Source organism: Zootoca vivipara, chromosome 13, assembly GCF_965207765.1.
Source record: "Zootoca vivipara chromosome 13, rZooViv2.hap1.1, whole genome shotgun sequence".
Taxonomy (NCBI): Eukaryota; Metazoa; Chordata; class Lepidosauria; order Squamata; family Lacertidae; genus Zootoca; species Zootoca vivipara.
In genome coordinates this window covers 26,374,619-26,398,176 of record NC_142596.1, presented here as the reverse complement: position 1 = coordinate 26,398,176, position 23,558 = coordinate 26,374,619, and the positions used below count along the sequence as shown (strand labels likewise).

The 23,558-nt window shown below is 48.0% G+C and overlaps 2 protein-coding genes across 4 annotated transcripts; one reads left to right on the top strand and one right to left on the bottom strand.

Moving 5' to 3' along the window:
• On the bottom strand, positions 1-16,579 carry WDR31 (WD repeat domain 31). 2 transcript variants are annotated; one of them, XM_088657437.1, is made up of 10 exons: positions 16,447-16,579; positions 11,541-11,623; positions 9,520-9,649; positions 7,084-7,158; positions 5,940-6,084; positions 5,753-5,853; positions 4,007-4,074; positions 2,700-2,841; positions 1,792-1,954; positions 1-401 (listed from the first exon to the last, which is right to left on the bottom strand). In XM_088657437.1, exons 2-10 carry the CDS (start codon positions 11,585-11,587, stop codon positions 241-243), a joined length of 1,032 nt encoding a protein of 343 aa, XP_088513563.1. In that variant the 5' UTR covers positions 11,588-11,623; positions 16,447-16,579; the 3' UTR covers positions 1-240. The 2 variants fall into 2 exon arrangements, with proteins under 2 accessions (XP_088513563.1, XP_034988194.1); XM_035132303.3 differs by lacking the exon at positions 16,447-16,579 and adding an exon at positions 14,440-14,683.
• Positions 14,794-23,558, top strand: BSPRY (B-box and SPRY domain containing). Of its 2 annotated transcripts, none has more exons than XM_035131718.3 (6): positions 14,794-15,015; positions 15,491-15,589; positions 18,809-19,039; positions 20,895-20,920; positions 22,182-22,306; positions 22,458-23,558. In XM_035131718.3, the coding sequence occupies exons 1-6, from the start codon at positions 14,794-14,796 to the stop codon at positions 22,976-22,978; spliced, it is 1,224 nt and encodes a 407-aa protein (XP_034987609.2). In that variant the 3' UTR covers positions 22,979-23,558. The 2 variants fall into 2 exon arrangements, with proteins under 2 accessions (XP_034987609.2, XP_088513562.1); XM_088657436.1 differs by having other exon boundaries at positions 18,809-19,063.

Genomic DNA, 23,558 nt, shown 5'->3' with positions numbered 1-23,558 from the left:
TCTACAAAATCTGGTCCATCTTCTCCACACAATAGTGAGTAAAGGAGCTCCACTGTTCATTCCTTGCTCATTTATACACCTGGGTGTGTCCTTTTGCTGCAGCTCCTGCAAAGTCTTCCGGTCAGGCACCCCCATCTATGTGCCATTTCCTTCTGCCCTGACACAGCGGCCCGGAAGGCTTTCAGCCAAATAGCCTCATGAAGGCTGCTCCCCACCCCCATGGAAGCAGGTCTCTGGGGCTCAGAACTTGGCCAGCTCTTGGAGGTCCGTTCCTTTTGCAGAGCTAAACTTCAGCAAGTGAATCCCGGAGTTGGAGCTGGCGCAGAGGAGCGAACCGCTCTCGAAGGCGGCCAGCGAAGGCAGAGGCCCGGCTCCTTCAAGGCAGGCTGTAGCCACACAGGCTAGGAGAAGAAAGAAAGAGGCAGTCAGTTGGTGTTTGGGGAGAGAATATCTGCCTTCGTCCTCTCTCGGTGGAGGGTCAGGCCAGCTTTCCTTCACATGCCAAACAAAATGTTTGGGTGGGCTGTGCAAAAAGCCACCCCAAAAGTGGAAATTCAACAGGTGACATTTGTCACAGCGTGGAGATGAGATGCGGGGCTTCAAGACTGGCCAGTCAGGGAACTGTCAAAAGGTGCAGGGATCACCCTCGCCCCATTCACACTAGGAATACTGTGTCCAATTCTAGTCACCTCACCTGACCTCATGAAGGATTTTGTAGATCTGGGGGAGGCACAGAAAAGTATGACCGAAAAGACCAAGGGGGTGGAGAGACTCCCCTGTGAGGAAAGCTTGCAACATTTGTGACTTTCTCATTTCAAGAAAAGGCAAGTAAGGGGAGGGCATTATAGAAGTGCGTAACATTGTGCATGGTAAAATTATGCAGGGTTCAGTCATACCCTCCTCTATACCTCGTGCAAATCCCCCCCGCCCCGTCTGCGCATTAGTTGCTGGTTTTTTGGTTGGTTCCTTTTTATCAATTTTATTAAGGGTTTTGAACATACTCTACAATAAAAGCCAAACTAATCTAAAGAAGGCGAATAGGAAAGAAGCAAGAATAAGCAGAAGAAAATAAAGAAGAAAAAAGAAAATAAAAGAAATACAGTGGTGCCTCGCTTAACGAATGCCCTGCTTAACGAAATTTCCGCTTAACGAAAGGATTTTTCAAGCGGAGGTTGCCTCGCTAGACGAATTCGTTTTACGAAAAATTTGTCTAGCGAATCGCGGTTTCCCATAGGAATGCATTGAAATTCAATTAATGTGTTCCTATGGGCAAAAAAAAATTCAAAAAAAATTCAATGCATTCCTATGGGATTCGCTAGACGAATTTTTCGTTATAAGAAAAGACCCGTGGAATGAATTAAATTCGTCTAGTGAGGCACCACTGTACCAGGCCCTCTATCACAATGATATCGTATCTTAACCCTTATTCCACACAGAAAAATGAGCTCTCCCCTGGCAGCTTCCCCTTCTTCCCTCAGTCTCCCGCCCTGCGAGATCCTCTCTGCCCTGCCCCTCACAAAGGGGCCTTTTTCTTCTATCCATCACCTTCCAGTATCTTCATCCATCCAAGATAGGAAATTTCAAAAATCAAAGCATAGATATAGATGGACTTAACAGATAGAGAATGTGAATTACAGATTTTTTTCCGCCACCTCGCCATTACTGCAGGCTTTCACTTCTTGAAGCAAAGTGTCTGTGAGAGAACGTGTTTGCTCCCTCCAAGCTCTGCTGCTCTAGCAAGGCAGCCCTTGCAGCCAATTCTCCCCCAGCAAGAAGAGCTGAGCACTCTACCTCCAGAGTCCTGGCTCCAGACTCTCACTGTGCAGTCATGTGACGAAGTGGCAATGGCCGGGGAGGCCCCGAGGCCCCGAGGGAGGAAGATGCAGGATGCCGTGGTCTGGGAGTGGCCCCAAAACTCTCGCACTCGGCACTTGACCTGCCGCAGGTCCCAGAGCTGGAAGGAAGAGCAAAGTGGTGAAGGCAAACCCCTCCCAAATCTCATTCCTGTCTCCACCGAGCATTCCCTTGTTGCTCCGGGGCAGCAAAGCTGGAGTGAAAACCCACTTCGCTCTCCGAGGGGCAATATTTACCTTTAAAAATTAGATGTTCAAGGTGCCCTTTAGGGACATCCCCCCTGCGAGGCGGCTTTTAATGAGTAAAACACAATGCAACAAAAGGGAAAAGACACCGGCGCGTTGCAAAGTATCACCAGGTCAGCAGCAGCAACACCCTTCCTCAGAGGAAACTCAGCCTTGCCACCCATTTTGGCCTGGCACTGCCAAGCCATTTCCCCACCGACAGCGCCCGCCCTGTCTTTTTATGTTTGGAAGCCTAAGGGAGGGGATTCTCTCCCTCTCTTTTCACTGACGGGAGAAAGTGTTGAAACAAACAATGACCAGGCCAGCTATTGGAAGCTATGCAACAAATTTATACTCTTTTGTGCATCTGGCTCCAACCCTGATACCGGAATCCTCGCCAATGAGCAGGATACTTTTGAGGAAGCGATGGTGGCTACATTGCGGGTTGTTTGGGAAGTTTGCCATATCGATAGACCCATAGAGGGAGGCTCGGTGGGGGACTGGGCTAGGAAGATGACCCTTTGGGTCCTGTCCCCCTCTCCAGTTCTACAGTTCAAGCTATGCCACCCCCCACTGCTGCTCAGCGCTCCCGCCTCAGCCCACAGCTGGTGGTGTCCTCACCGTGGCCTCACAGCCTTCGCCGCCACAGCCACTGCTGCCACTGACGCAGTACCGCCCGTCTGAGCTGACATCGCAGGACGTCTGGATATGCTGCTTGGCAGGGAAGGCATGAGCCACACGGAGCTCCCGACTGTCCCAGATCCTGCCACAAACAAAAAGTGCAGCTATGGGCATGTGAAAAGGGCTCAAGGTGGCCGGCTGGCCCAAACACATTTTGTCCCACCAAAGCGGCCCAAGATGTCTGGCTAGAGGCTGCCCGCTGCCCTACAATGCTGAGTGGCACCAAAACAGATTAAAATGACTGGGATGCTATTTTATTCTCATTTTAAAACTTATCTTCCTTCCCCTGTATAACCTCTGGCAATTAAAAAAAAAAGACTTTTGCACAAGCCAGTGGAAGGCTTGGGGCATGTAACAACCACCACAACCGCCACAACAACAACTACCCTTGCAGCCTATGGACCAGCTCAGTTTTACTTAGCCAGAATAGATGAGCTTGGTTATTGGTACCCAAAAAGTGTTTAGTTCCCTGGTGGGATTTGATGGTTGGATGCTTGGGGATTTGGATCACACACACACACACGGAAGCTTTTGTTAATTACAAACATAAACTATGGCATTAAAGAAATCAAAACAGATTTTAACTGATGGCTACAGGTAAAAAAGGTTTTGGATGGGGAAATTTTCAGCTACAAATATGTTTTTTATTCATCCGTATTCCACTGCAGCAAATAAACTCTTTCCATCACTACATCTTGTGGTAGTCCAGGGGCTCAGCTCTGCTAGGGGGAAAGGTTAGCCACCAGGGGTCAGCAAACTTTTTCAGCAGGGGGCCGGTCCACTGTCCCTCAGACCTTGTGGGGGGGTGGGGCTGGACTATATTTTGGGAAAAAAATATGATCGAATTCCTATGCCCCATAAATAACCCAGAGATGCATTTTAAATAAAAGCACACATTCTATTCATGTAAAAACACCAGACAGGCCCCACAAATAACCCAGAGATGTATTTTAAATAAAAGGACATATTCTACTCATGTAAAAACATGCTGATTCCTGGACCATCTGTGGGCCGGATTTAGAAGGCGATTGGGCCGCATCTGGCTCCCGGGCCTTAGTTTGGGGACCCTGGTTAGCCCCACCAGGTGTGCACAGGGAAAGCCTCTCCTGCGCGCGCGCACACACACACACACACAACTCCATCCCGCAGCTCAAATTTCAAAAGCAAAATTTTCAGAAAGTTGGGTTCAGAGCCAGAAATGCTGGATTTGTGCACAATTTGGTCTCCATTCCCATGTGCTCACATACCTAATTGTTTTATCCTCTGATGCTTGGACTATATACGGCTCTCCGGGAACCCAGCACAGATGAGTTACCTGTGGGAGAGAACAATTAATGGACAGCTCATCTAGCCATATCAGAAAGCGGTCCCCCTGTGTGAGAGGCAGGGAAGGGAAAATCTCCCAGGATGGGAGAAGAAAGGGAAGCTCCCAGGTGAGAGCTGTGAGGAATCACCTTTCTCAGTGTGGGACAAGTTAAGATTTACATGTGAAAGAGGACTTTGTTTTCTTTCTTTCTTTCTCTTTCTCTATCCCTATCTCTTTCTTTCTTTCTTTCTTTCTTTCTTTCTTTCTTTCTTTCTTTCTTTCTTTCTTTTATCTCTCCCTCCCTGTCTCTCACTCCTCCTCTCTCTCTCTCCCTCCTTCGTTTCTGTTTAGATCAGTTTGTTTTTCTTTATTATAATACATTATGAAAATCTTATTAAAAAATGAAAACAACAAAAGATAGAATAAAACAGAGAGGTACAGCTTCTTGAACCCAAAACAAAATAATCTCCTCTGGGGGGAAAAGGCAGTCCCATATCAGTGTGTGCAGTGAAAACTGATAACCAGGTTCCAAAGCCTACTCCTTCAAGGTTAAATTACGGAAAGCAGAGGATTTTATGAGCATCTATTGTTTTTAAAACAACCTAATTTGCGGTCTCAGCAACATCAGCACAGCTCAGAATGCCCTTAGAATTTCAGAGAAGCCCACATGAAATGGGGCCAAGCTTTCATCCAGACCACTTTCTGACAAAAGCCATTCAGACGTATATAAGAAAGCCAAAAACATCATAACCTCCAACATGTCTCTGATGAAAATAGGGACACCCTATTCTACATCAAGAAGCTTCTCTGGCGTTTGATCTCGCCGCACACATAGATGTCATATACACCAAACCTATCTCAAAGGATTGTTGTAAAGAAATAATGTGTGAGGGAAGGGATCGTGTACAACACCTTCCACAGATAAATGGAATGAAATAATTTTTTTAACTGTAAGCTGCCTTGTCTACCTGTCAGAGGGAAAAGACGGGAAATAATAATAATAATAATAATAATAATAATAATAATAATAATAGAAGAAGAAGAAGAAGAAGAAGAAGAAGAAGAAGAAGAAGAAGAAGAAGAAGAAGAAGAAGAAGAAGAAGAAGAAGAAATAATAATGATAAGGAACATACCAAGGAGTAAATCCTATTCAACTCAGTGGGCCTGAGCTCTGAGCAAAAATGATTTGGATTGCAGTGTAAGGCTGCCCAGTCTTTACCCAGTTACCTGAGAGACTAAGCTCTGTTGCATTCAGTGGGACTTACTTCTGAGCAGACAGTGCAAGGCTCCATTTACAATACAGGAATAAACATTCCACACCTTTCCTTTAAAAATGGGTGGTTGCTGAAGCATTGTAATTAAAGAATTTAAAGTGGATTGGTTACATTTCCTTCAAAATTATAGGAAGGGCTTCAACCTCCTGTTTCCTTCATTTGGTGCAGGTATTTTATTTCCAGTATAAACCAGACTCTGTTTTTGCTTGCACGCACACACACACACACACACAGAGAGAGAGAGAGAGAGAGAGAGAGAGAGAGAGAGAGAGAGAGAGAGAGAGAGAGAAATGGAAGTTCCACGTAGCTATAAATGGTTAAGAGGCCACTTTAAAACTGGGCGAGGGATTTGTGCCTTTGGCATCTGTGATATATAGTAGGACTTCTCCCTTCCAAGGTCTTCTGGCCCTTACCAGATTCCTGGAAATGGATGCTCTGTGCAAACAGTCCCCTGTCTCTATGTCCCAGGTGCAGACAGTGTTGTCACGGGAGCCTGTGCAAAGCTGTTGGAAAACTTAACAAGGAAAGAGAGAGTCCGTGAAGAAACCCACCAGGAATCCAGACACAGACTTCTTGCTCCAGCAAGAGTCACCGCCTCACCTGGGCTGACAGCCAAGCCAGTGACCACCAGGTCATGCCCTGAGAAGCCCTGGGCTGCCCCAGAGCCCCCCTGGAGCCCCCACATCAGCACTGTCTTGTCTCGGGAAGCACTGAAGAGCCAGTTGGAGGCCGGGAGGCAGGTCACCTGGGGCAGAACAGAAGAGAAGTGGATTCAGACAACCATCCTTTTCCACACCGGTTGTTCAAAAAACATGGAAGCTGCCCCAGACTGTTTTTCCACCCATCACTGCCTACTCTGACTGGCAGTGGCCACCCTCCCAGGTCTCTGGCAGAAAAAGAGAGGGCTGTCCTGTCCCCCCATGATGATGACGATGATGATGATGATGATGAATTATTGGGTTGTCTTTTTTATTTTTCTTATGCATTTTGTGTTTTGTATACTGTAATTTCATGTTGTGAACTGCCCTGAGATCTACGGGTATAGAGCAGTATACAAATATAATATGTAAATAAAATAAAATAAAAATAATTTATGATTTATATGCCACCCATCTGACTGGGTTGCCCCAGCCATCCTGGGCGGCTTACAACAACAACAACAACAACAACAACAACAACAACAACAACAACAATTTATTATTTATACCTTGCCCATCTGGCCGGGTTCCCCGAGCCACTCTGGGCGGCTTCCAACAAAATATTAAAATACAGAAATCCATCAAACATTAAAAGCTTCCCTAAACAGGGCTGCCTTGAGATGCCTTCTAAAGGTCTGGTAGTTGTTGTTCTCTTTGACCTCTGGTGGGAGGGCATTCCACAGGGTGGGTGCCACTACCGAGAAGGCCCTCTGCCTGGTTCCCTGTAACTTGGCTTCTTGTAGCGAGGGAACCGCCAGAAGGCCCTCAGCTCTGGACCTCAGTTATAAAACCACAGTAAAACGCATTAAAAACTTCCCTATACAGGGCTGGTTTCGGATGTCTGCTAAAAGTCAGATAGTTGTTTATTTCCTTGAGAGACTGAACCTAGCGCCTTCTCACACCCTCCCAGATGTCCCATTCCCTTTCTTAAGGTTGCATGTCGCTTAGCTCTTGGTGGTGCATGATGGGGTCCTAGTCTCTGTTGTCTATGCTTGCCAGGGGAGGGGCAGAAAGAAAACATTTCTGCAGCCAAAACCAGTTTTTACCTTAGTAACTTCACGCTCGTGACCAAGGAACCTCCTAACCAAGGAGCCACGACACCAGTTGTACACGACAACAGTCTGGAGAAAGAGAAAGTGGGGGAAAGCTTTCATGTAATATTTCAGATCCCTGCAGAAAGCACCACCTGTGCAAGGATTCCTGGGAACAGTAGTTTGCTAAGGGCGCTGGGAACTAAAGCTCCCAAGAGTCTCAAAACAACTCTCGGCACCCTTAACAATTCTATTTTATTTACGGTCACAGACCAGCTCACATACAGAATCAAAAATCATAAAACTCAATGATGTAGCATTAAAATTTACACGGCAGGGACAGTACACGTGCATATATTATAGCATTTAGAATATGTAAATTAAAACTGGGTTGCTAAAATATAGCCTAAAATTGCCGTTAGGGGCCTTAATCATTGTGGTGACACCGCTTGTTCCCTGAGTTTTATGGCAATCGCGCAAAATTTGGCTACTTTTATCGTAATCTCAGGGTCCTTATCTTCTACAAGGAATTTTAGGCATTGGGATTCGGATTCATTTGAGAAATTTTGCATAACAGGATAGGGGAAATGACAACCCAGCGTATGTCACTGTAGAAACAGCAGCGCAATGAAACGTGGGAGGCAGTTTCTACCTCCGACATACCGCAGGGGCAGGATCGTTCCACATATGGTTTACCTGCGACTCTTCCCTGCAGTAAAGCAGATGCACCCTTAACAAGCTACAGACCCCATGGATGTTAAGGTGGAATAGGAGTGCTTTAAAAGTATGGGGTCTGGATGTGGCGTTCCTCTGGCGGGAAAACTTTGTGTTAAAATACAGAGCGGGAAGGGAGCGCAATTTTAAACTGGAAGGGCCTATCAAAACTGAGCTTGTCTGCGACTCCATATATCTCAGCCAGCACTAGACAGGGAACTGGTTCAACATTTCAGAGGCCTCATTTTTATTTTTATTTTTAATCAATAATTTTTATTCATTTTCCACATTTAAAAGAAATAGCCATTTTTACAGTTTCCACAATATTATATCACCTTTTCACATAATATACATATATAAATTTCCAACATGTCCATAGCTACTTAGGGAAGGAAAAATGGGGGGGAGGGGGGGGAAACACACAAACAAACAAAACAAACAAAGGAAAAAAGGACAACAACAAATAGTGGACTTCCACACTACCTTTTGCTGTTTTTTAAAGAAATTTTTAAGTTTTATGCAGTTTGTTACTCTTCATTGTTACAATAGTCTCTTTCATATTTTGTTTACTATGTTCTAATTTGTAAATATATGTCCTTTTATCACTTATTTTCTTTATTATATATACATTGTATTTTGTCTTTTCCTGGAATTAGCCCAATAAAGAGTTTTTATTTCCAACTATGAGGTGTATTCGTTTGTCAATATTTTCATTACCCAATTGACTTATCCATATATATCTTAACCTTTCTCCATTCTTTCTCAAACAATTTTAAACTGGAAGGGCCTATCAAAACTGAGCTTGTCTGCGACTCCATATATCTCAGCCAGCACTAGACAGGGAACTGGTTCAACTTTTCAGAGGCCTCATTTTTAAATTGAGTTTGCAGCACCATTTGCTCATATGCTCCATTTCTGGTCAAAGGACAATAAACCTGTATGCAGGTATCATATCCCAGTCACTCACATGCACCATAGCGGTTGCACCATGATAGAAAGTTTCCCCTCAAACGAAAACAAGAAGCGGAGCCACCAGTATTAACACAAAGCCACCCATGCATAATAATAATAATAATAATAATAATAATAATAATAATAATAATAATAATAATATGCCACCGCTCATCTGACTCGGGTTGCCCCAACCACTCTGGGCAGCTCCCAACAAAGTATTAAAAACACAATAAAACATCAAATATTAAAAACTTCCTTAGACAAGACTGCCTTCAGATGTCTTCTAAAGGTTATACAGTATAGTTACTCATCTCCTTGACATCTGACAGGAGGGCATTCCACAGGGAGGGCACCACTACAGAGAATGACCTCTGCCTGGCTACCTGTAACTTCACTTCCTGCAGTGAGGGAACCGCCCGAAGGCCCTCAGAAATGGACCTCAATGTTGCTCCAGATTCTCGGAGGAAAGGGGACTCTTTGGAGCATCCATGGCATGCTGCCTGCTGAGCTCTGCGCTCCAGCAGCTCACCTGGGCTGCCTGCCCCTAAAGGCAGCCATCTTGAAAGACCACCAGGGGCCGCAATGTGGCCACAGAGGGAGGCGATGTTCTGCCCTGGCTTCTCTTTCATGAAGCTGGCATTAGAAATCAGGGGGGCAGCAACACAGGATTGTGGGGAGGGGGTTGGGGGAGAGAGATGGACCCAAGAAGTCCCCACACTCCCTTCCCTTGGGACCAGTGAGATGCTCCCGCTAGCTGCAGCTAGCTGCTCTCCTGCAAGCTACCTTGTCTTTGCCGCCTGACATGCACAGGTCAGCCGTGAGGGACGCCACTGAAGCCACAGCGCCGCAGTGAGCCGGACAGGGCTGCTGCACCACCTTGGCAGGAGAGGGCTCTTCCTCATACCTGTCAGCCCTGAAAGGAGAAGGCAAATGTAAACAGCCAGAAATGATATGAGGCACTGAAACCCACTTGGGTTTCCTTAACACTAGATCCCAAGATATGGCAAAGGAGCCACCTTGCACCCCACTACAACAACCACTTTCCACTGTGGCAAAGATTTCATAGGGAATGGAGCCAGGGACTGCTCCGTCGTTTTGTGTTCTGTTCAGGTCGTTTCCTGTTTCAGAGTCTGTTCTGGCCAGGAGGGTCCAAAGTTTAAGCCAGGAACTTGGTGGCTATGGAGGGAATGAAATAAAAAATGTCTCAAACTGAAGGTAACCGGCCTGCATGAAGGACTCCACAATTTGAAAGCAGAGGCACTGAATGCACTTTTGATACTCACGGAAATCTTTTAATAAAAACATTAAAAAGAAAAGGGAAGACAGCCTAATGCCACATTTGAAACAGGTGCTATGCCAATTCTTGCAAATAATGAAGGCTATATTTAAAGAAGAAAGGAACGGGGAGGGGGAGGATGAGAGAGAGAGAGAAAGGACAAGGTGGTCAATGGGGAGAAGAGTTATTGAGGGGGTGCAGGGGGTGCAAAGAGAGGGGGGACTGGAGAGTCAGAGCTGAGATGCCATAATAATAATAATAATAATAATAATAATAATAATAATAATAATAATTTATTTATACCCCGCCCACCTGGCTGGGTTTCCCCAGCCACTCTGGGCAGCTCCCAATCGAATATTAAAAACACAATACAGCATTAAACATTTAAAACTTCCCTCAACAGGGCTGGCTTCAGATGTCTTCTAAAAGTAGGATAGTTGCTTATTTCCTTGACATGTGATGGGAGGGCGCCACTACCGAGAAGGCCCCCTGTCTGAATCCTGGCAAAACAGAGGCACTGTGGATGAGCAGGTTCCCAAGCCCAGACTTGCCTGCTTTGGATAAGGACCTTCTCCCACTTCTGGAGCAGGTTCATATTCTGGAGGTGCTCCAAGATCCATCTTTGTGGCTAGAGGGCCAAGTGACCTCTGTATCAACCAGCTTTCAGCTGGTAAAACAGCAATGTCAGTTTCTGGACCAGGATAACCTGACCACGGTCATCCATGCACTGTTACTCTTCAGGCTGAACTGCTGCAATGTGCTTGGCGTGGGGCTGCCCCTGAGGATGTCCCAGAAGGTGCAGCTACTGCAAAATGCAGATGCTCAACTGCTCACCGGGGCAGAATAATGCCCTGGCACTACGACGGTGGTACTGAAAGAATTGCACTGGCTGCCAATTAAATCACTGGGCTAAGGAGACTTGAAAGATTACCTCGCCCCTTGCTACAACCGACCGGTCACTATGCTCTGCAAGAGAGGGTTTGCTGCAGATACCATCTCACCAGGTGATCCTTTCTGTGACCCTTTGGAACTCCCTCCCACTACGTAAATCAGACAGGCGCTGTATCTCTTGCCTTTTTGGTGCTCCCTCTTCCAGCAAGCCTTCTAAGTTGACATTTTTTTTAAAAAAATAATTGCTTGCATGTCTATAAGACACCTTTAATTAAGAAACTCCTGGCTCAGAGCACCAGAGCGGCTCAGCAAGAACTGGCTCCTCCAAGCCTCTTTGGGGTCTCAGGAAGGGGAGGGTCCTTCCCACCACCTGCTGCTCCTTTTAGCTGGAGGTGCTGGCAGGGATTGAACCAGGGACCCTTTGCACCCAAGGCAGCTGCTCCTCCACCCAGCAAGCTATGCCGGCCCTCTTCCTCTCTCTGTCATCAGGCAACCTCACAGGATTGCTGCTAGGAGACAGAAATGCCAGGCTGCCCCCCTGGGAGAAGAGCGAGATGAAAAGCCAGCATCTAAATCCACAAAAGGGAAATGCTCTCCCACCAAATCACCACTTTGGTTCCCCACCCCCACCCCTTACCTGCGTTTGGAGGAGTTTCGGCTAATTTTGCTCTGCAGTTTCCCCATGATCTCAAACGCACTCGCTGGACGAAAGCGCTTAGCCTGGCAGAAGGACAGGGAAGGAATTAAAGGAAGGAACTTAGTGCCTTATGTTTACACACATCTCAGCAGCTTCTGATCAAGCCCCTCTCATCTGCTGGCCACCTTCCCAGCCTCCTCCCGCCTCTTAGCTCCAGAAGTATGCTAGTGCAGATGCCAAACCTGTGACAGCATTGCTCGTATCTTCCATTGTTGCTGTTGGGGGGGGGGATGCTATAAACCAGCAGGAAACGCAGGCCGATGTAAAATTAAAAATAAGGATTATATATAGAAAAGCTATCACATCCATTATACAGGTGAAACTCGGAAAATTAGAATATCGTCGAAAAGTGCATTCATTTCAGTAATGCAACTTAAAAGGTGAAACCAATATATGAGATAGATGCATGACATGCAAAGCAAGATATGTCAAGCCTTTATTTGTTGTAATTGTAATTATTTGTCATTAGGCGGGTCAATTATAAATGGAATGGAATTAATGAAATGTGATAGCGATGTTTATTTTTGTATTATTGTATCTATTTGTTTTATTACTGTGGAATTTCCAAAAGAAAACACTTGTAAAAATTAAAAGAAAAAGAAAAAATAATAAGTTGGATTGCTGAAATAAATGTACTTTTCGACGATATTCTAATTTTCCAAGTTTCACCTGTACAGTAGTTGGCTTAGGGTTGGTCCACTATTCATGCCTATCCCTTGATGAGTTCAGGACTGTGCTGTTCCCTGGGGGAACAGCATCATCATCAATAATAATAATAATAATCAATCAATCATCATCATCATCATATTTATTTATTTATTTCTCACACATCTGGCTGGGTTTCCCTAGCACTAATAATAATGATGATATTAAAGCGATAAAACATCAGACATGAAAAACTTTAAACAACTTCCCTAAACAGGGCTGCCTTCAGATGTCTTCTAAAAGTCAGATCGTTGTTTTTTTCCTTGACATCTGACGGGAGGGCATTCCACAGGGTGGGTGCCACTACTGAGAAGGCCCTCGGCCTGGTTCCCTGTAACCTCACTTCTCGCAGGGAGCGCACTGCCAGAAGGCCCTCGGAGCTGGACATCAGTGTCAGGGCTGAACAATGGGGGTGGAGACGATCCTTCAGGCATACAGCAGAGAGTGGGGAGACTCCAGAACTTCCAGGGGCACACCATGCCTGTCTAAGGGGGCAAAGAAAGCACCGACTCCTGCCTGGTCTGCAGAATAATAGCTCTGACGGTAAAGCATGAGACTCTTCATCTCAGGACATTGGGTTTGAGCTCCATGTTGGGCAAAAAGTTCCTGCATTGCAGTGAATTTGGCTAGAGATGACCCTCAGGGTCCCTTCCAACTAAACCATTCTGCAATTCTGTGATTATTTTTCTGGTTTTTCGAGCAACATATTCACATCCCGAGAGCTTTCTTGCAAGGTCATGTTGTGGAGACAACGCGCAGAAAGAATTTAGGCGTTCTTCAGCAGAACAGCCAACTTACCGCCTTTACAACACCTGTGGCTATTGACTCCAGAACTTCAAGATTGTCAAAATTAATCAATTTGAGTTGTGCAACTCATTGGGTCGACCGGACCTATTTTTTAAAAAGCGACATGGACTCAAGTCGCTTCTGGGGCCCCTTCGGACCTGCCCCTGTCTGGAGCTAAGCTCACCTGGCTCCGGTCCAGCCCCTCACCCCACCCTGCCGGGTGCAGAGACACCTCCCCCCCCCCGGGAGTCTCCCACCTTCGCAGCTGGGTGGTCTGGCTGGGGGCTCCTGGAGCTTCCAGGGGTCAGTTTCTAAATTGAGAAGCGTGGCTGGGCAGATGGGTGGGGCTAAATTCCCCTAAGAAGCCCCCCAAGCCTGAAAGCCTGAAAGCCATTAAATCTCTCCTGCCCAATCTGAAGCGGCCTCCTGTGGAGGAAAATACTCTGTCCATGCTCAGAGGCACATGTCAGAGAAAGTTTAGCCTGCTTAATTTATGAATGTCAGGGCACCGTGAAATTCTCAGGAACAATAATAAAACCATAGTATTAGTAGTAGTGGGACCCAGGTGGCGCTGTGGGTTAAACCACTGAGCCTAGGGCTTGCTGATCAGAAGGTCAGCGGTTCGAATCTCTGTGACGGGGTGAGCTCCCGTTGCTCGGTCCCAGCTCCTACCAACCTAGCAGTTCGAAAGCACGTCAAAATGCAAGTAGATAAATAGGGATCGCTACAGCGGGAAGGTAAACGGCGTTTCCATGTGCTGCCAATAATGTGAGATGAGCGCGCAACCCCAGAGTCAGTCACGACTGGACCTAATGGTCAGGGGTCCCCTTACCTTTACCTTTATTATTATTATTAGTAGTAGTGGTGGTGGTGGTGGTGGTGGTGCTATTCATTAATTAATAGTGCTTCTGTGGCACAAAATCAGTTGCAAAGCCCTGTCTCCAGAGTGGTTCCCTTCCTGGTGAGGAGCTTTGACTGGGATTACCGGGGAGATTATCCTCCACCCAGGACAATACTGAGACATAGGCAGCGGTTCTTGCATCATGATAAACGAATTGGTAGGTGATACGCCTGCAGAGAAGAGTGGCGGAGACTCTTCACATGCTCAGAGAGACCCTTGGCCATCGTTCCTGGAGACCCCCCCCAAAAAACCACTGGAGCAGGTTCCATTTTCTCAAAAGCAAAGTGCACGTGTACCGTGGAGGGTTTGTTCTAGCGCTGGAGAGAGAGGGTGGCGCTTTGCACATGCTCGGGCCGCTCTTGTTATTCTGCCTGCTTCCCCAAACCCCTCCCGTCCCAAATCGACTCCGGGGGCTAAGTTCCAATTAAGCCCATGGCAGTTCAGCACCTGAGCCACACGACCGGCGGGAGTGTGGCCGCTATTCCTTGGAACTGCTTAGCCGGGTCGAGCCAAGCCGTTTGATACCTTCCTGTCCCTCGCCGTCGTGTCTCTCCGCACCCGTCGAACAGCCAGCTAGCTCCTTAGCAGCAAGCGGGCATTGCGCCGGTAGACTGCCCCTGCCCGTGGAGGCTCTAGCCGGATGGAGGCGGAAGGGGCGCTCCCCGTCGCTGCTGCTTGCTGCTGCTGCGGGCGGGGCGTCCCCAGGGCAGGGAGGCTCCGACGGCGCGGCCCGCCCACCTGAGCCGCAGCCGCAACAGGTGCCTGGCCCGGCGCGCCCTCCGTCCTTCCTCCCTCTCCGCCATGGCTCAGGCACCGGGAGCGGGGGAACGCCGCCCCCTCGGGGAGACCCCAAGCCCCGGTGAGCGGCGTCCCCAGGCTGGAGGCGCCTGCCCGGAGCACGCCCAGGATCTGGCTTGGTTCTGTTGCACCGAGAGGCGGCTCGTCTGCGCCCAGTGCCCCGTCCAGGGCGGCTGCCAGGACCACAGGGTGCGCCCGTTGGCCGAGGAGGCAGCCGAGAGGAGGGTGAGCCTCGACGGGGAGGGCACTGCTGGGGACGGGGTGGCTCTATTAGGGGTAATGTGGTAAAGCCCTCGCCCTCTCCACACACATCCCCCAGTCGAATTGCCCTGCCGGCGGGTATTCGTAGAATTATTAAGAGTGCATCTGAGCATATGCAAACTGCACTCCCTTTGCATTGCATCACCACCTCCCCAATGTCAGCAAATGGGAAGTCTGGGCATGCCGGCAGAGGCCCAGGGACCCCATTTCAGAGCTTTGAGCCCCGGTGGAGTTTTGTATTTTAGAGCTGGTGCCAGCCTGGAGTGGAGAGAGGCAGAGTTCATCTTATAAAGTTGGCCAAGAAACTCTTTCCTAGAACTCCCCAGACCTGTTTTGGGGTGAGCTGGGCAGGGAATGCACATACTCAGAGGCAGGAAAAAAAAAGAGATTTCAGCATCCCACTTTTCCCCTGCTCATTTTCTTTCTTTCTTTGTTTCAGAACAAAATAGTGGACGAGTGTGAAAAGCTTCAGCTCCAGAGTGCCACAATTGCCAAATTTGCCACAGAGGTGTTGCCAGAGAAGAAGAAGCGTGTTGTGGTAATAATGTGTCTGGGGAGAATTTTCAGCTGGGGTTCAGCTTGAAATATTAACCCCCTAGTGCACATAACTTTGGGGTCTCTTGCCCCATCCATAACAGCCTTCCCCAACTTGGAGTTCCCAGATATTCCTGGACTACAGACTCCATCATCCACTGCCAGCAGCAAGCTAGATCAGGGATGATGTGGGTTGTAGTCCAACAACATCGGAGGACGCAATATTGGCAGAGGCTGCTGTGTGATATCTCCCTCTGGTCCAGGAGCAATTTTTCACAGGTGCAATCTAGTGGGGCTCTTGTGCCTTTCGCAACTGGTGAACAGGCAGAAATACGCTAGGTCTAGATCAGGGGTCGACAACCTAAGGCCCATAGGCCACAAGCAGCCCACAAGGGTCGTTTAACCGGCCCACAAGCTGCCCCCGAACCGAGCCACCTGCTCAGTGAGTCCCCGCGCGCTGTGCTAAACTGGCACAGTGTGGTACGGGGGCTCGCTTCCGCAGCACCGAAAATCACGTATGCGCAGGCGCAGATGCCGAAAATTGTGGGCGTGTGCTCTCATGCGCGCACACAATCCAGCCCACAGAGGGATCTCCGCTGGACCCCTTGCCGACTCCTGATCTAGATTCACCCTGTACCTGTTGGATTTCTGTCTGCAAACTGCACCTGCTGGATTGCTCCATGTGTTGGATATTCTGGTTTGCGAGGTCTGTACAGTACTGGCTATCAATCAGGCCATGTTGAAGGCTTTGGTGCTAACAGGCCCTATACAGGTCAGGATCAGGATACATGAAATACAGGTGATCTGTGAGAAAGTTCCTCCTTCAAGTTTGTCTGCCCCCCCCCCCAAAAAACCAGTTACCTGCTGTGCAGTGACTCAGAGTAGCGCTTTCGGTGTGAAACAGCATTCCTGTTGAGATACGCCAGCTCTCTGCGCTTTCCAGAAACCATGGGAGATATTTTCGCTCCAACTGGCTTTTCCTGCTGGACGAAATGGTCTCTCTGTCTCAGGTGTTTGTATTGAGTTTGTTTTTAAACCCATTTTCTCCCTCTGCGTGTGTGGCGGTGGCGGGAGGTTGTACTGTTTTAAATGTCAATAAGTTGTCTTGAGACATACCGGTAGTTCATTAATTCTTGGAATTATGTGGTACAGCTGTTAAAGGCTTGGGAGCCCTGCTAGGAAAAAGGTAGCAACCATCTCAGGCAGATTCAACCTGTCCCTTACCTTGGTTAACAGGTGGGAGTTGAGTTGGAGGGGTGTCTCTTCTTACGGAGCCCCCTCCTAACCTGTGACTGTGACTTAGGGGATGAAACCTGCCTCTGGCATGGAGACCAGATGATTCGGGGTATATGTGGGGCAGGAATTTATGTTTGATTTCTGCCAGAGCCTGGAGACTAAAGCTGGTTGCTGGGTTTCCCCTTGCTGTCCTCCTGGACCTTGCTTGGTGCTTAAGCATGAGAGCAGATGCAGGAATCCTTAGCAGGAGGGCCAGACCAAGACATTTGCTCGCCCCTGAGGCGAACCGCAAAATGACGCCCCCCCCCCCCACACCAGAGAAGAAAGGGGAAGAGAAAATCTATGTCAGGAACCGTGGAGGAGTGGTTGCTAAAATTACTGGATTTAGCTGAGATGGTGAAGTCGACAATTTTTAATCAGAGAAAAGTCCTTGTCAACATTTACTAAAGACTGGAAATGTCTTACAGACTTTTTGTATGAAAAAGAACTCATGCTATTTGGTTTTGAAAATTGGCAATAACGTTGGTTTGTATAAAGTGGATTTGTTGGGTGTAATCTTGGAGTGGATATGTTGAATATTTTTCATATATAGATGACAGATGAAGATTCGGAAGTTCTCTCTTTTTTTCTTTTCCCCAGGCCTCCCCCTCTTTTCCCTTTATCCTTTCTCTATCTTCCTATCTGGGACGCGGGTGGCACTGTGAGTTAAACCACAGAGCCTAGGGCTTGCCAATCAGAAGGTCGGCTGTTCGAATCCCCGTGACGGGGTAAGCTCCCGTTCCTCGGTCCCAGCTCCTGCCAACCTAGCAGTTTGAAAGCATGTCAAAGTGCAAGTAGATAAATAGGTACCACTACAGTGGGAAAGTAAACGGTGTTTCCGTGTGCTGCTCTGGTTCGCCAGAAGCGGCTTTGTCATGCTGGCCACATGACCTGGAAGCTGTACACCTGCTCCCTCGGCCAATAACGCAAGATGAGCGCTGCAACCCCAGAGTCAGTCACAACTGGACCTAATGGTCAGGGGTCCCTTTACCTTTTATCTCCCTATCTATTTCTCTCTCTCCTTTTCTGGCCTGTGTTTTTATTTAGATTGACTTTTTGGTACAAAGATATTTGATATTAATTTTTAAAAATCTGCTGCCCCTGTGGATCTTGCCACCTGAGGGCCGGCCCTTAGCAGTGAACAAAGGCAGGGCTCGTCTTCCTTTGTATGCTTGAAATGTGTCAGTGAACCACCAGCAGGCTTACGAAAAGGAAAGTACGGTAGTTCCTGCAGCCCATTGTCTCTGCATAACCACAGCCTTTGTGGCCTATGACTCTCTTGTGGGAAGTTTCCTTTTCTGGGAACTCTGCCCTGACGCTCTCCAGCCCATTTTAGTCCATGGGAAAGTCTGACTGGCTGAACATGCAGACATTTCCCAGGCCCCATCCCCAATGGCACCTCCAGTGGGGTGTCAGAAAGCAGGTGGTTGGAAAAGACCCAGTCCAAAGAGAAGATCTGGTACAGCTCAGTCAGTAGAGCATGAGACAGTTAATCTCAGGGTTGTGGGTTCGAGTTCCACATTGGGCCAAAGATTATTACATTGCATGGGTTTGGATTAGATAACCCGCTTGGTCCCTTCCAATGCTACAATTCTATGGTTGAGGATGATGGGAATTGTAGTGCTGCTCCCCACATGGGGCTTGGGTGGGCTGGTGTCCAGGCCCGGCTCTAGGTAGACCCCCGGTGGCGCAGGCCACCATGGCGCCGGCCCGCCAGAAAGGCACCGCGAGCTGCGCCCGTCCGCTGGCCGGCCGGTCCGCCGCGCAGCACCGCCTGTGGGAGCCGCGCTGCGCGCTGCGCCCACCCGCCCGCCGCGCTGGGAAACGGGGCGGGAGGGCGCCGGAGAGATCCGGCGCACCACAGCGGCAGGGGCGTCTAAGACGGCCCTGCTGGTGTCCCAACCTTGCGTCATGCAGCTTCCCATTTCACCTTGTCCTCCTTTCTCAGACTGTGGCCAGCAGTGCCCGGGAAGTCCTGATCCAGCGCCTGAACCTTGTGAGGAGCGTGTGTGAGAGCGAGGAGCAGCGGCTGCTGGATGTGGCCCACTCAGAGGAGGAGCGTGCCCACCAGAACATCCTCACCCAGCAGGTCCACTGGAACGAATCACTGCGGAAACTGGACGCCCTCCGGACTTACATGGTGACCATGATCACCAGCACAGATGATGGTGGCCTGGTGGTAAGCATTGGCGATTGGTCCCAGGTGAGGCTCACCCTCACCTCTCAGTTTGCATGTGCTCCGGTTTAGTCTCTTCTCTCACTTATGGAGAGCTGTGAAATGGACAGAGATATAAATGTTCTTTGGCTCTTAGTCGACAGGCATAAGCAACTAATGAATTTTGGGGAGCTCCAACAAAATGACAATTACACAAGCACTCCCTTAAAAATGCAGTATCAAAGCAGAAATCAATTTTAAAATATATTTCTTTATTTTAAAAAATTGCGTTGAATTATAAAAGGTGAAAGAGCTTAACAAATTCCCTGTTTAGGGAAGCTTTTAATGTTCAACAGAACATTGTACTGTATTTTAATATTTTGTTGGAAGCCACCCAGAGTTGTTATTATAAATAGATACATCCAAATATAACTATTTCCCCAGAGACGTTTTCAACAGCGATAGAATTAAACCTTTGATGCCCATCCAAAAGCCCCTTCCCACCGTTTTGTTTATTTGGTTTATTTATTTCATAAATAAAATGATTGCAGAAACAACCTCAAAGCATAAAGCATGAATATTGAGGGGGGAATTGACCAAAATAGTTTCTGACAGTGATTTTAGGTTATGAGAGTAGGACGAAACTGCACACACATACCCTAGGCCGGTTGTATGAGATTTCCCCCATGGCAGCTTCAGTTGGCTGCACTTAGCCCACCTACTATATCCATATGAACCAAGGTTGGCTGTGAACCTTTAAAATCTGGTTCTAGACCTTGGTTAAGAGCAATCCCTGCTTCACCTTATCCATGAATAGCACAGCATGATGGCCAACCATAGCTAAGGCCAGTGGTGGCTGGTGCCTGACAGAAGTGGTAGGGCAAAAAGCAGGGAGCCCCACAGTGGGCGGAGCCAGAGTTAACAGTAGGTGGAGCCAGAGCCAGGAGGAGGATGAGCCAGCTCACTCTAATTTTGTCCCCTCCTCTCCATTTTTCTGTTCCCTGCTGAGGTCTGAAGAATCAGCATGAAGGCAGAGAGGAGCTGACAGGCGAGGCCCACCACCACCCACCGCTAGACTGGATGGGAGAAAGAAGACTAGCAGGCAGGGGCGGGTGGACAGGCTGAAGTTGGAAGGGCAGCCCCCATCACCACAGTTAGCCAGTCTTGCTATGGGAAAAGTGGGTGGGGTGGTGGGGTGGGTGAAAGAAGTGAAGTCATCTGTGGTTAACGAAAGGGCAAGCATAGTCTCCAGCTTCCTGCCTGCTTATATTGAAACACGTCTTGAGATTGTGGTCAAATTGCAAGAGCTAAAAATAAAACAAAACATGTTGGGCCTTTCTTAACAAATTAAAAAGTTGCCTTGCTTCAATATATAAGAAGCAACTTTGTACAGTCAAACCTCGGCTCCCAAACGCCTCCATTTTGGAATGTTTCGACTCCTGAATGCCGAAAACCCAGAAGTAAATGCTCCAGTTTTTTAACGTTTTTTGGAAGCCAAACACTCCTGCAACCAGTCAGAAGCGGCGCCTTGGTTGTTGAACATTTCGGAAGCCGAACAGGCTTCCGGAACAGATTACGTTTGACAACCAAGATTTGAACTGTACCAGGCCAGGCTTTGTGTCTGTCGAAGTCAGGTGGGCTCTGTCTGATAGCCCTTCTCCAGGGTTTCTCAGACCAAGGAGGGTCTTTCCCCTGCCCCCATCAACCTGAGCCCCCCCTTTTAACTGCAGGGACCCTGGTGCTGAGCCAGGGCCCCTTTCCACTCTTTCCCTGGGGCTCCCATCCATGGAGTCAAATGGACCTCCATCTATTTAGCAGTCGTAATTGTCTGTTTTCATAGAGGTCTTTTTGGTAACTTTCTCTCTCTCTTTGTGTCTAGCAAGCAGAGGAGGAAATCTTTGAGAGGTGAGTGAAGACATCTTTGATTCCTACTTCTACCTCCCCCACCAATAAAAAAAGCAATAAATAGGAGCATAGGAACATGGTAATAGCCCTGAGGAGCCTGACCAAAGGGGCTTCATCCAGTCTCAGCCCCTCTCAACAAAATATTAACATCACAGTAAAACATCAACCATTAAAAACTTCCCTGTACAGGACTACCTTCAGATGCCTTCTAAAATTCATATAGTTATTTATCTTATTGACATCTGACGGGAAGGCATTCCGCTGGGCAGGCACCACTACCAAGATGGCCCTTTGCCTGGTTTCCTGTAACTGGCCGTTTATTCCTACCGTACTCTCTGCTTCTTGTTCTTTAACTAACTGCTGAGATGTAAGATCTGTCCTCTTGTTTCAGGACAGCTGTTTGCTCAGGCACCTCTGGTGGTTTTGATACCCCTGTCTAGATGCCTACTGTACTGACACTCTGAAATAACTCTAAAGGGGAGTCAGACAGGACTTGCTTTTGCAGAAGCCATGCTGATTTACCTTCAGCAAGACCTGTTCTTCCCTATGCTTCCTAATTTTGCTGCTGATAATGCATTCCACCAGTTTACCCAGAAATGATATCAACTGGCCTGCACTTTTTTTGATACCTTTTTTTTTAAAAAAAAATGTTTTATATTGTTAGGCTCAACAGCAATTTCACCCTCTGAGTTGTTTAAGAACTCTTCAGATGGAAACTGTCTACATTGAATGATTTATTTGTTTTTAATTTGTCTAGGATGTCCTCTCTTGCCCCTTTTTCCCTTTCTGCTACCTCAATACCCTCCTCTGTCAGCCCTTTAATTCCCTTCCTACCCAACAGGTCAACTGCCTCCCTAGTGGGCTTTCTGCTTCTGATGCGTTTTTTAAAAAATGCGGTAAATGCATTTTGTGCTGTTAAAAGCACATTCCTCATTGCCTCCTCCCAGTGTTATGTGTGCAAGTTTGTGTTTCTTTCTGTTCTACTCCTTTGGGCAAGGCTTTTGTTCACAGGCCTGGTGAGAAATCTATTGTTTGCCGCCTTTCTGTTCTTATTTTTATCATGTTTGTTTTTTATATTGTAATTATATGTTGTGAACCGCCCTGAGATCTACTGGTAGAAGGCGGTCTACAAATTTAATAAGTAAAATAAAAATAAATACCCTAAAGTGCTAAGGATACTGATATATATCGTACGTAACAGTGTATTTTACTGGGAATGAATTGAAAACTGACCCCAGTTGCTTTTGTTGTGTTGGTTTAGGACAGAGGAAGCTGAAGGAATACTGAAGCCCCAGGAGTCAGAAAAGCTGGACTTTAACCCATGGTGCCTCCAGAGTCCATTAGTGAGCCGGTTGTGGGCCTTAGCTGTTCTCTGTCGGGCCTCAGGTCAGTGTCTTTTCCTTGTGGGGTGGGGGTCACTATTCAGGCCACCTCCACCTGCCTTCCAGGTTTGCTTTTGCTGCCTTTCAGTCGGCTACGTTCTCAACACCTTTCTGCCGAGTGTGTGGTGACCGGTTTGTTTCTCCACCCAGAACAGATGAAGTCCACGTGGATGAGAAAACAGTGAGCCCCCTCTTGCGGCTCTCGGAGGACAAGAGAACGTTGACCTTTAGCCCCAGGAAAGCCAGCAGGCCTGACCCTGGTGGCCCGGCGCGGTTTGACCACTGGCCCAACGCCTTGGCCGAGGAATCGTTCTGCTCAGGGGTCCATGCCTGGAGAGTCCGGGTGGCCAAAAGCGGCGCTTACAAGCTGGGCATCTCCTATGGCTCCCTGGAGCGCAAGGGGGCTGGGCCCGAAGCCCGCCTGGGTTGCAACGCTTCCTCCTGGGTTTTCTCCCGCTATGGCACCGAGTTCCAGTTTTCCCACAATGGCCGACACCAGGCAGTGGAGATGCTCAAGTGCCCAGCTGAGATCGGAGTCTTGGTGGACCTGGATGCTGGAGAGGTGCTGTTTTTTGACCCGGATTCCTGCGCCATTCTGCACATGCACCAGGAAGCCTTTGCCGGCCCCATCTACCCAGCCTTGGCCGTGGCAGATCAGAGCCTCTCTCTGATGTGAGGAGAGCCAGCACTGCAAGGTTGCAGCTTTCTTCACCAAGGCTGTTATTTCCTAAAGCTGAGCGGGGCTGGACCACCTTATATTCCAGCAAGATGAGCATTGTGGTTCTGGCAGGACGATGCCAACTTGTGCCAGGAAGCGAGAGGGCTTTGCTCTGGGGCAACTCACGGGCTGGCTCTGCGTTCAGAGCAGATGGGAGCTAAGGATCTTATCAGAGGAGGCCATGAAGGAGTCAGTGACAGGGGCTGAAAGGCTTGGCTTGAGAGGGACATACCACCTGCTCCAAGATGGCCATTCTCAGTCTTATTTAGCCTTAGCACTGCGCCACCACAAGTCCAGTCAGAAAAGACAATTGCACTGTACTAGTCCCTGAGGGGAAAGGGACAGAGCCGGCGATTAAAAAAATTATCTGACTAGGAAAACAGAATTCTGCAACCTGTGCAAATTACACAATGTATGGAGCATGTTGCTGCTCTTTTGTCATCACCGATTGTTATAATTATGAATGTAAAGCTACTGTTTAAACACTAGAATTGTGAATTTAAAGCTGCATAATTTAAAGCTACCGTTTTGCACATTT

Excerpts from the sequence above, each read along its gene's own strand:
- WDR31 (XM_088657437.1), bottom strand. The coding sequence starts at position 11,587 with ATGGGGAAACTGCAGAGCAAAATTAGCCGAAACTCCTCCAAACGCAG. Across the intron at positions 6,085-7,083 it reads ACGAGCGTGAAGTTACTAAG|GTGACCTGCCTCCCGGCCTC; the intron begins GTAAAAACTGGT and ends GTTCTGCCCCAG. Across the intron at positions 2,842-4,006 it reads TCAGAGGATAAAACAATTAG|GATCTGGGACAGTCGGGAGC; the intron begins GTATGTGAGCAC and ends TGTTTGTGGCAG.
- BSPRY (XM_088657436.1), top strand. The coding sequence starts at position 14,794 with ATGGCTCAGGCACCGGGAGCGGGGGAACGCCGCCCCCTCGGGGAGACC. Across the intron at positions 15,016-15,490 it reads AGGAGGCAGCCGAGAGGAGG|AACAAAATAGTGGACGAGTG; the intron begins GTGAGCCTCGAC and ends TCTTTGTTTCAG. Across the intron at positions 19,064-20,894 it reads GCATTGGCGATTGGTCCCAG|CAAGCAGAGGAGGAAATCTT; the intron begins GTGAGGCTCACC and ends CTTTGTGTCTAG.